At 38.4% G+C, this 12,165-nt stretch overlaps 3 protein-coding genes across 4 annotated transcripts; 2 read left to right on the forward strand and 1 right to left on the reverse strand.

Annotated features, from left to right (window-relative positions):
* Positions 1 to 860: 860 nt before the first annotated feature.
* Positions 861 to 1,388, forward strand: LOC103961725 (fatty alcohol:caffeoyl-CoA acyltransferase-like). Its single transcript, XM_009374315.2, has one exon. The coding sequence runs from the start codon at positions 861 to 863 to the stop codon at positions 1,386 to 1,388; it is 528 nt and encodes a 175-aa protein (XP_009372590.2).
* A 356-nt stretch (positions 1,389 to 1,744) lies between these two features.
* LOC103961714 (UBX domain-containing protein 1-B) lies at positions 1,745 to 5,270 on the reverse strand. Its single transcript, XM_009374307.3, has 10 exons — positions 4,902 to 5,270; positions 4,331 to 4,407; positions 3,961 to 4,040; positions 3,762 to 3,822; positions 3,412 to 3,479; positions 3,212 to 3,293; positions 3,026 to 3,109; positions 2,794 to 2,871; positions 2,378 to 2,497; positions 1,745 to 2,104 (listed from the first exon to the last, which is right to left on the reverse strand). Exons 1-10 carry the CDS (start codon positions 5,140 to 5,142, stop codon positions 1,922 to 1,924), a joined length of 1,074 nt encoding a protein of 357 aa, XP_009372582.2. The 5' UTR covers positions 5,143 to 5,270; the 3' UTR covers positions 1,745 to 1,921.
* Positions 5,271 to 9,731: 4,461 nt separating this feature from the next.
* Positions 9,732 to 11,166, forward strand: LOC103961032. Of its 2 annotated transcripts, none has more exons than XM_009373550.3 (3): positions 9,732 to 10,165; positions 10,282 to 10,467; positions 10,697 to 11,166. In XM_009373550.3, exons 1-3 carry the CDS (start codon positions 9,865 to 9,867, stop codon positions 10,699 to 10,701), a joined length of 492 nt encoding a protein of 163 aa, XP_009371825.2. In that variant the 5' UTR covers positions 9,732 to 9,864; the 3' UTR covers positions 10,702 to 11,166. The 2 variants fall into 2 exon arrangements, with proteins under 2 accessions (XP_009371825.2, XP_009371817.2); XM_009373542.3 differs by having other exon boundaries at positions 9,733 to 10,165; positions 10,715 to 11,166.
* Positions 11,167 to 12,165: the final 999 nt, after the last annotated feature.

Raw genomic sequence — 12,165 nt, forward strand, 5'->3', positions numbered from 1 at the left:
TCTATTGATCATGCAAATCTCATGGACTGTTTTGTATAATAACCCTTTTGGAAAATTGTGTCGTCCAAAACTAGGAGTGCAGTTTGAAGTGAGTTAACCTGAACTCATCCATGTTTAATCTAAATTTAAACCCGAATAAATAGGTTTTTTCTTGGTGATAAGTTATAACCCGACAGTATTAAATCCAAATCGATTATTTATTGAGTTAAATTGATCATTTGCCTGACCATGTCCAAATCGATTTATCAACCCACTATAACCTGATTATAACCCAAATAACTAATGCATATATCACACCCGTCCAACAACCAAACTTTATAATATTTGGTACAATTTCATTTATAGGCATAGTTGATAGTGCTGAAGCATTTGGCATTGGGATTTCTTGTAGCATTAAACCGGATCTATTTGATAATTTTTAGGCCCTCATGTACTTTGTTTTAAAGGATTTTAATGATTGTTGTGGACATATGATATATGATATATATATATATATATGTATGTATGTATGCATAGCTAACTAACTATTTTTCTTATTTAATAGGAATGCAAATTAAATTTCGGACATCAAGACTTGGGTTCGGTGCTTGTTTATATACGGTTCATTGAGGGGCACTGGAAGTAGAGGACTACTTCTAATTTGCACCAAGAATCTCACCAAAACTACAAACTTATTTCGTTAGTACGGTTCATTGAGGGGCACTGGAAGTAGAAGACTACTTCTAATTTGCACCAAGAATGTCCATGGCTGCATGTAAGTGTTTCTGTAATCAAAACCTGCATGCTTTATATGCCATGCTGTTTATATTGTTTAAAATGTAACCCTAGTTTCATACTGTTGGATTCTGGGATAGTATAACATGGCTAGCTTGAAAAAGGTTGGCCAAGATGGCAGGTTGAAGGGATCCACTACTTTTCAAGTTGTGGCGGCAAAAATATGGAAGGCGAGGAGCATCGCGCTTAACATGCCAGACGAAAAAACTTCTGCCATTTTTTCCAGTCTGATGTTTGCAAAGGCGTTGTGCCCCAAGCCCCACCAGGGTTTGCTGGCAATGCATTGGTCGTCTTGCCTTGTGAGGAAGGTGCAAGAAAGGGTGGAGAGATTGGATGATGAGTATGTGAGGTCAGGGATAGATTGGTTAGAGGTGAATAGAGGGGTGCCTTGTGGGGAGGAGGACAGCTTCTCACTTGTAACATGGTGGAAATTAGGGTTAAAGCAAGATGAGTTCTCATGGGGAAAAGTTAAGTGCGCCACTTCGGTTCTACTAAAGCCGGGCCTTGTCATGCTTTTGCTGAGACTGGCCAGTGGCAACGGAGGCCTTAGCATTTGCCTGGGACTGCCTGATGATCAAATGGAGATGTTTCGCAGGTTGATGATGGAAGAATAAAACACAAGATTTGTATAGTCATATAAAATCATAATAGAATTATTTGAGCCGAGCCTAAGCACTTGACATTCGACTACACATCTAAAATGGAGTTGTTCTGCAGGTTGATGATCGGCGAATCAGATAAACCAATGCATTCGTTCCAATTTGAGAAGCTTTCTACCAAATTCGTTCTCATTCGTACTCATAAGATATTCATGTCTTGAATGTATTATTCTAGGAAAATGATTTTCACACGCTGATTTTCTGCTTCTGCACACCCTTATTTATTTATGCCCCTTGATTTTCTTTGAATCCAGTGGCAATAAATAAACCGGGTTCTGTAAGAAAAGAAAAAGGATACGTCGGTGAAAGTGTGTAAAATTACAGTTCCATAAGATCAAACAAATTAAATTACTGTGCTACCAGATCAAACAAACTAAACTACATTCATTTTTACAAGTTCTTGATTTTCCCCAAGGTAAAATTCTTAGACCAAGGCAAGAGGCTCAATGTAAGAACTTTAACATGATATTCCTAGAGAAAACAATTCATCAATACTGCAGAAGGCCGAAGAAGGGGTTCGTCAATGCATTCTTCAGATGAGAAGCAGCTGAGTATAATGTGGCCATGTCAACCTTGTCCCGAGGAAGATACAAAAACTCTTCCCCTTCGGTTCTCTCAAATCCACAGAGCTCAAGAAACTCGATTCCTCCAACCAAACTGCCAACTCTATCCTGTTTAAGAAATAAAAATTTAGACAATATACAACAACTGTTCGTTATTATCTTTCAAAACCTTCTGATTTTACTTATAAAAGAAATATTTCATTATATTGATCTACTCTAGACACACAAACACACACACACACACACAATCATCACAAGTTACCAGACTATCAGCATTGCTATATAGCCAATGAGATAGTGTTCAAAACAAACATGCGCCGCACACACACACACACTCACTTGTTTGGGGAAAAAGAAGAGACAAATCAACACACAGCTTACCAAGAACAACGGATTACTGAGTCTGATCTTCCTGAATTTTTCTTCATCAGGATTCTTTGCAACATTTCCCACATAAATTAGCAGAGTCTGGAAGGCCCTTCGCACTTTAGAATCATCATCCTAGACCAACCAAAGAAAACCAATAGACTAATGTGGATCAATTAAATTAATGGTAGTTCACTAGTTCTACACCAATGTTGAACGAAATAAAAATGTAGCTTAAGGAGGACAAAGAAGGTATCCTCTAGAATACTGCTTAAAATGGGTTTAAGATCATAATTACTGTATAATTCAATAAATTAGTCTTCAGTTACATGCCATATATTTGGAGCAAGATTATTTTCCCTTTTGTAACAGCCAGTACGAACACGCGCTACTATTCCAATTCTTGGTGTACAGAGAGTGGAGTCATTTACCTGGTGGTTGCGCTTCAAGGATCTTAAACACTCTCTCATGTGTTCCGATTTTGCAACAGAACTGACACGAATTGGAATCTGATATTAAGGATCAGGAAAAGAACATTAATGATACTTTGTATTCTCATTCTGCAATTCCCAGAAGAAAAAAGAATTATACTTTTTGATGAGATTGTCTTATAGAGGAAAATTAAATACATAGTCTATAGAGGTCACTACAAAATATCAATACCTGTTGTTCACTTGCTAAAGGTGTTGAAAGTTTCTCGGGTGCAGGGTGTTCCAGTGGCAATCCAAGCTTGGCCCTTCTTTCTAACTGCAAAGGGCATGCATACAGTTTTTTGAGTAATGTAACATTACTGAGCCTCCATTGGTAGGGAAAGCCTAAAAGAAAAGTGGATCAGCATTAAGCAAGCACCTTATCCTGTTCTAATTTCCTGCGAATTCTCTCTCTTGCTCGTTTCTCTTCCTCCTTCTCAGCTTGCCGGAACTCTATATTGCTGAGAAAATATTGTTTCACTCAGAAGTTGATAGATAATTCTCAAAGTAGTAATATATAGGCTAAAAAAACAAACCAGACAGAAACAATAGAAAAAAAAAATGTGAATTAGCGCAGACCGTTTTCTTTCATTTTCTTCTAAAATTCGCTTTGTTTCTAAGAGTTGCTTGCCAGATTGAATCCTCTCCTGAAACAAAAATAGTATACGGATTAGTTAGAACCGAAAACAAAAGTACTTTTTCAACTTAAGTTTACAACATATATAGGTTAGGGATGTAAAGAGTGTGCTTAACAAACAAATAAACAGAATTCCCACTATAATTTTAGTCAAAAGATCGAAGAATTAGAACAAGCAAACACGGATAACATGCTCTGTAATTCAGTAACAACCAACTCATTAGCAAGCATAACTTTATAATCTGAAAAAGAAAACGGTACGAAAGTTCATCGGCGAATCCTTCTTTAACACCTTCTCCCTTTCTCGTTCCAATTTCTTTTCTTCTTCTCCCTTCTTCTTGCGTGCTCTATTCCTAATAATAAGGAAAAAAAAACAAAAAACAACAATAAGGAATCGGATATAACTAGAAAGACAACTCTTAAAAGTCTCAAATATCAGACTACTTGAAGAAATCAAATACGGAAGATTAATGAGCTGAGGAAAAAGTAACCTTAATTCCTGTGCTTTCAATTTCATCCCTTCCGTGATGTAGAGTGGTTCTGGAGATTCGATGTTAATGTCCACAGTTACCTGTGCGTATTTGAACAACTAAGCAAAACTGCAAAAGTGAATGCAGTGACAGTATGTGTAGATAAAATGATTTCAAACGCCCTATAAAAATGAATGATATATACAACTGAAAGATCTTTTACTCTTCCAGCATATGAAATAAAGATCCACCAAAAACAAAATGAAAACCAACTGGACAATATCTCATGCTTCAAAACCTAAACGAACAGGAAATTATATGTTTGTAGCAGTGAAAAATCATATGCAATGTTAGATAGAAGCGCAGCGCCGGCTAATATTCCAAACCATACCAAGGGCATCTCATCAATGTCCGGATCATCATTGTGATCAATAATCCAATCTATAGCAGCCTCTAAGCTGGCATTACCTGGTAAAAAGTGCATAAAAGAAAATTGAAATTACCTGAAAACTTGAGAAACATGATCATTCAAGAAATTAAGGAAAAGAAAAATGCGTTTGATTAAAATTCAAAACAGCACGTGATCATGAATTCAAGTTCAACTAATCCAAGCCTGAAAAACACATAAAACTCCTATATCCTCTCAAAAGAATATTCATTAAACAACCCGAAGAAGCTAATTACATCCGGACTGCGCAATCACCATTAGTGGAGCAATTAGCAAACTATAAGAGCCTTTCATTTTATATGAAGGAGTTCTGTCTAAGCCCTTTCACAATTTTTCAGTCCTCTACCATTAAACACTTTCAACAATCAAGTTTACGCACACTATATAAAATCACAAATCTTTTTCTAGTTGAGAAAAAGTCTAATCTACTCCCATGTCCGTGAAATTGTCACAAAGTCCAAACATGTAATCTTGTTAAACCAAAGCTGAAAATACGAGCAAGAAAAAGCTTCACCAGAATAATGAAGCGCTCGAGTTGCTCGGGGTCTCGGAAATCCCATTGCTTCAAGCTCTCCAAGCAATTTCTTGTCCACTTCCGGAACAGCCATGCCTGTATTTTCGGTCAGAAATGGTTTGCAGTTTCGGGTCAAAATCGGAGAAGAGTTGGGAATTGAGAGTTTTAAATGAAAAGATGGGAATTGAGGAGTCCTGCAATGGAAGCATTGAAAAGATGGGAGGAGTCGGAGGACAGCCATTTTCAAGACATTTCTAAAACCTTCTTCTCAGTTGATTGATTCTCAATTTATACCTTTCGGCTTCTTGGGATTTAAGAAAAGAATTGTCCTCGTAGGAACTGGGTTTTTCTCCGTCATCTTACCTTCAAAAAAATAAAAAAGGGAATTAAAGCGTGAAAGGCACTTGAGTGTCAAGATATAAGGGTTGTTTGGAACATAATCATTCTTTCTATTGCTGTGTAAATATAAAATGATGATTGATAATTGAATTATTATTTAAGTGCTGAAAAGATTTTTCAGTATGTCTGGAATATAGGTACAATATAGTTTAAAAAGTTGGTCTACCTAACTTTTTATTTTTCTTTTTTTTTGAACAAATGGTCTACATAACGTTACTCTTCTCTAAAATACCTTGATACACAAAAGGGGGGTTTTGACCACCCCAACGCTAAAACCCTAACTCCTGCAAATCTCCCTGCTTTCTCTCTCTCTCTCTCTCTGACAAGGCCATGTACCACGTGGAAGAGGGGCAGAATCAGGCCGAACCGGCGAAGGAAGTGCTTGATGAGGAGAATAATCGTAAAAATGGTATGCTCTTGATTTTCTGGTTTAGTGTAAATTCATGACATGGAAGAAGATTATCTGGTTTGTCTAATTGGGTACTATATTATCTGGAATTCAATTGCCACTACATAATAATTTTTATTTCCTCGATCTGGCGTAGTATTTCAAGCAAATTAAGCAGTTGGTATGGATGAGTTAAATTTGTTATCGTAACAAGTTAAGCTATAATTGTCTTGAATTGAATAGAATTGAATTGAATTTCGTTGTTTATTATGTAACATTCCACATCATTCAGGGAAGTAAATTATGTAAGCCTTATATGTATATTTCCAGAATAGGTGACCCACTGAGAAGTTCTCGTGTGAGTTACCATAAACAAATCGTGGCCAGACCCAAAACGGACAATATCGTACTACGGTGGAGTCGAGCCGGGAATGTGGTGGGGGCCTGGGCCGGGATGTGACAGTATATAACTTGTTAATATGCCTTGGTGCTGTTTTCGTCCACGATGCCCTCCTTTACCCCAGGCTGTGATGTTTGGAAGAGGGTTTTTCAAGTTTTTAAGGAGTAGATGTAAGTTAGAAGGGAATTGGCCACAAATTAACATAGAAGGGATTAGAAAACCGTCCATGAACATTTCATTGGCCGATAGGCGTATGATAAGGATTCGCTAATGCCTATTTTGGAGGTGTCATCTACATATCTCTCATGCATTTGTAATACGCATGTTGGAATTTTCTTGTGCTTCTTAATTTGTGCGATTTGACGATTTAGTTTTGTATTTAACTATGGAACTGCAAACAAACAGAAAAACAGAAAGTTGTACCAAAGGATGTTGGAGACTCAATGACTAAACTCCTTGGACGACAAAGAAGAAGATGACGACGATGATGGTGCGCACTTGTAGGCTCTGCATAGTTTGCTGTAAGAAGAAGAAGCACTTGAGTCACAATTGCCCCGTACCTGAAGCATGTTCCACATGGTGCTACTGTTGGCCCTCGCTTTCTGACATATTTTGCAAGTGTTGTAATCAGCTTGGTGGCCACCCTGGGCGAAACTTTGTTGCGTTTTGTGCTTGTTGTATGACTCTGGGTCAACACCCGTATGTGAAGTGCCCGTATCGTCCCAAGGAGAGAGCACCATTATTTGTGCCTCGCACGGTGGTTGTGCGGTCGGACATGGACACACCACCATATGAGTATCATGTACATGACGTTTACTAGGATTAAGATCGATTTTGCCGATGTTTTTCTTGCTTATTTTTAGCTAGTATTATAATGAGATAAGTAAGAGCTTGAGAATTCTCTAATTGAAAGTTAAACTTTGAATAAGAATAAAACACATACATTCGCTTATTTCATGTCAAATTAATACGATCAAGATTCAAGTGCAATCATTTGCCACTAATTCCGAATTGTGACGAGTTTTCTTTGCCACAGCTCTTCACCATCAAATGCTTGCGACTCCTAATTAACCTTCCCTTCTCAGTAATGCATTCTTAATCTTAATACTCAAAGTTCACGAAAATAATATAAAATCTCCTTAATACAAATATGTAGTTTGCAATGGTGAAATCTAGGAACGGGATTTCACAGGCCTTTGCTACTGAGCTCGTCCCAGACCCATCGCCCAAGAGGCTTGTAGCCTTCCAATGACTCGATAGGCTTGCAATAGGCCTGCAATTGCTCTGCAGGGCATGCCCTGTGCACTGTAGCCAACCCAATCAAGTTGGGCTGCGCTATTTTTTTTACCCGACATCAATTTTTGGCATTTCCGCTTGATAACCATACCCATTTAATTTTTGGGACATTTTAGTTAACGCTAATTAAGCTTTAATTTACTGGTTGCTTGGTCCGCTACCAATCGAAGCTAATATGATTTAAACGTCATTATTTTGCTTTCACGATCAACCCCGTATGGTCCCGATCCATTGAATTAATTTCAAGTGACCAACAATCCATTAATTTGACATAATATCCAAAATTATTGGCTTGAAGCCAAGTTTTGGACATTAACGATTCAATATTTTATTTCTTTTCTTTGGACCGCTGACTCCCTTTCGTAGTCCCGAAGCACTCACATTTGAGTTCCTAAAGCAATCCAAATCCACTACGTTTAGTTGTATATTGTATTATGTGTTCGTACAAATACTTCCTTTTATGAATAGGAAGTTCATAACTGAACTCGAACATGTAGTTTCGAATTTAGTGCCTTTGAAACCCGAAGATTTCATAAAACAATACACCCATGAAAACTCGACGTTTTTCCATGTAAAACATGTCTTAGAACCCGAATGTTCTAACTTTCATGCTTATGGATATGTTATTTCCATAGCACCAATCACAATTTTGTTCCCTCCATTCAGTGGATTGTCGAATTTAACAAGTTCGATTTCACTGATTTGGACGTTTCTTAACCGAAATCACTTTATGTGGGTACAAGACGTGAATCTCCACTTGACTACCAAGAAGTTGAGAAACCATTGAGGCCAACAATGGCATGGAAGAGCTTAATAAGTCTCAGCCATGATCTTCACTCGAAGACTTATGCTTGAAGCATTACAAATGAAAATACTTCTCGAACAAGGATTCTATGGCTCTTTGGCTTACTCTTCCGGACCGTTTGATCATGAAAGACATTGCTTGAAGCACACCATGATTATGTCCATGAATGAGTACAATTTTGAAGTTTATAAAACCCCATCGAATTTTGACTGGAGAATACTTTTCTCGTTGTTTCTAACTCGTTCCTGAAGCAGCAGTGTAGAGAACGGAAGTTTACCAAATTCTCAAATCTAATTACTACCACAAATGTGAGAGAAAGATATATACACAGTTTGTCAAAGCCTATTGAACGATACGCCCTGCTTCGACATGGATGTACCAAACAGATTCGCATGGTTCGATTGAAACCTTTCGAAGATGTCTGCCTCTCACACCTACTTTAGGGTTTGTTTTTACAACATATGGTAGAATTAGGGTTTGCCAAGTTGTGGCATCATGCCCGAAGCATGATCTTTGGCACCTAAGACCTAAAACTTCAAGAATAAGGAATATTGTTCCTGAACCTCAACCTTGCAGAATCTACTTCTGTTTTGATGGAAGAAATCATTGGTTATGCACATGTTCGTGCCCCTACCAATGTCGTTGAGGAGTACCCCTCTTGTATTCAATATGTGAGACTAATTTTGCTCCACCAAACATCAATGGAAAAGGAGAATTTTGACATGAATGGCCATGTTGGCCGAATCCACCTTAGTTCGTGAACATTTTTTTATGTTCTTGGATTCAAGTTTGGTGTTTGTTTTAGCTATGGTTAATCTTATTGATATTGTCCTCGAATATGAGTTAAGTGAATTATATTTTTTTAAATACATGTGACCAAATTCAATTAAACACGTGATGAGGTACGAATGTGAGAAGGTTAGTTGTCTGAATGAATGCGATACTACGCACACTAACTTTATACCTAAATCACACATCTAACAACGATTTTAGGTCTATCCAACCTGATTAAGAGCATTGGCACACTCCTCGTTGTATGAATGGTACTAAATTACTATTTAAGAGACCTTATATTCACCATGTACCGGAAGAACGCCGTTGAGTTTTAAGGATATTTGAGATGACGATGATCATAAATGAAACCACTGTTGGAAAATAGAATGGAATGTCTTTGCACCACCTCTAAAATACAAAGCCTGAAGCTATACTTTGGGGCCAATGAGCTGCCTCCCAGCTGGGATGCACCACATGTGGCAAGCCTAAAGTCTGGTGATTTGAGCAGTTTACTTGCTTTGGCATAAATGTATAAAAAAAATAATTAGTGTTTGCTTATTGTTTCCTTTAAGTAAAAGGAATTGTTATTAGTATTCAAAAAATCTCATTTGACACTCCAAATTTTCTATAATTATAAATAAATAAAAAATACTTGAGAGAAATGTAAAATAAGATTTTTAGAGTGTTAATAACAATTTCTTAAGTAAACTAATGTTTTATTTTTCAATCACAATTTAATTCACCAATTTTGACCCCCGACCCGCTCTAACAAAGAAAGAAACTTTAGACACTTCCGGAAACCGTTGGAAGCCAACGTTGTAAGTTCTACCACTCTCTCCGACTGAAAAACTCTCTAAGAAACAGAGAAAATAAGAAAAGGAAGCAACTTCTTGTTAGAGAGATGTCAGAAAACAGAGTCAGGACGATAAAGCTTCGCTGCCCATCGGCTGCGAAAACGGCGTCATTCGCTGCACCGGAGGAGCAGAAGCTGGACCTGGGCTCCATAGCCAGAGCGTTCGGGGTGGACCCACAAACGCTGAAGCTCAACGGACACTTCATCGGCAGAGGCTCCGACCTCATCGCTTCCTCGGTCACCTGGAAGTCCCTCCTCTCTTTCTTCTCCACCAAACGACTCCCCACGGGGGAAGACGACGCCAACCCCATCGTCGTCGACGGCAAGCTCTGCAGAGCTGGCACCAAGAGTGAGTAAATACTACTAAACCACTGCTTGTTTATGCGTTTTGGGCAAATAGGTCGGGTCGGATTCGATTGTTTCTTCGTTAGGATTGAAAAAGATTGAATCTTTTTGGTTTTGCAGGAGTTGGGTGTGACGTTGTTGATGATAGCAGTGGAAGAGAGGCAGAGTTGGAAGATGGGGAATTTTTGGGGATGAAGAGTAAAAAGATGAAGACGACTAGCAATGTTGGAATTTGCTCCAAGAGGAAGCAATTGTTGGAGGATGTGAAGTTGCTCAAAAAGTTGAAAATTAGTGAAACCAACCCAGGTATTTGTTAGTGATAGATAGGCACTTTGTAATCTGGATCAAGTTTTAATTTGTTTTCGGAAAAAGCATGCGTATTGATACTCTGTTACTGCCTATCATGACACTTGGAACAATATTGACATTATTGAGATGATATCGATCCAATGGATCGAATTTTTCCGAAGTTTTTTGGAGTGGTTTTTGGTTCATCTTTATGTTATTTAACTGGCTTTGTTAACCATTCAACCAGCTTGATGGATATTTTCAGATATTCAAGGAAGCAGTAATGGACTGTGCAAGAGCATCGCGAGCAACTAATTCAGTTGCAGTTATATGAGTGGGAGTATGAAGAGGATGACAGAAGATGAGGCAGGTGTGGCTTCTCCTTGCAAAAAGATTAGATGAAGTTCTCATGTTTGCTTGTTCTTAGTTTCCATCTATTTGGTGTCTCGTTCTCGTGCGCTACCTGTGGTCATTCAGTCCAGTTGGGGTTCTTACTATAGTAGAATCCTCGATTGGGGAGAATCCTCGATCACTCTAGAAATTTCACAAGCGAAGAAATCTCATAGCGTAGAAAAGAAAGGACAAATTGTTTTGATTCGAGGCGGATCCCTTTTGTGTTCCCTATTTTCCTTTGTAATTTTGGGCCAGATACACTTTATATTACTTGTAAATGATGAGAATATAATGCAAGAATAAGTCATATATAGGTTTCATTCACTCAGCCTAAAGTGAAAATAAAACGGATGCGAAAATCGAACGAAAAATTCGTACTCTAGGTTGAAACTTCCATTAGCCTTCAAAATATCCATCGGTAACAATAATGAACTAGAAATTGAGTTAAAAGATATAAAACATCTATAGACATGGTGGATGAAATATCTTATGAAGCCAGGGTTACCACACTTGCTTCAAGGTTTCACGGTCTCTGCAGCGGTGGTGTAGATGTAAGCGATCACTGATTCTCCGGCCAAGCTTCATCAGGTTGGTACAGGAGACTGACTCAGAATGAAGATGTTACCATTCCAACTGCAAGCAAACGTCAGAAGCTGTTAATTGAGTAACAAGCACAAGGACAGATTCCTGAGCACTAGATACGAGGTTTCACGGTCTCTGCAGCGGTGGTGTAGATGTAAGCGATCACTGATTCTCTGGCCAAGCTTCATCAGGTTGGTACGGGAGACTGATTCAGAATGAAGCTGTTACCATTCCAACTGCAAGCAAACGTTAGAAGCTGTTAATTGAGTAACAAGCACAAGGACAGATTCCTGAGCACTAGATATCTCACTTTCTTTCTGCAAATGATCGAGTTGAGCAACTGGTCCCCAAGCTGAAGGTACACGGTCAAAGACTTGGTAAGCACACATCTTCCACTGATCTTCCTCCTGAAAATTTGAATTCAAGGACCAGCTTGTATGTAATTTTGTTTCATGGGAATAATTTTGTTTCTTGGGAATAAGTCGTAACGGTTCTCTAACTATCGGCTTCTACAACAACTATAAGTGTTTGCCGAAGAGAAATTCCTGAGCCTACCCCATCTGATTCAAATTCACCAGCCCAAGCGCTAACTCTGTGAATGATAAAATCCTTTGTACATAGATGGTCTATCCATTAATGCAGAAAGCCAGCTTTATCTCTGCACAGAAGAGCTTGAGCCAGAAAGTTAGCTTCTCGGTAAACAGCCTTGCGGGGAAATGTACCATACCTCAAACTGCCTGG

This window comes from the organism of the source record quoted next, unplaced genomic scaffold (assembly GCF_019419815.1).
Source record: "Pyrus x bretschneideri cultivar Hongxiangsu unplaced genomic scaffold, Pyrus_bretschneideri_v1 Contig10, whole genome shotgun sequence".
Classification (NCBI taxonomy): domain Eukaryota; kingdom Viridiplantae; phylum Streptophyta; class Magnoliopsida; order Rosales; family Rosaceae; genus Pyrus; species Pyrus x bretschneideri.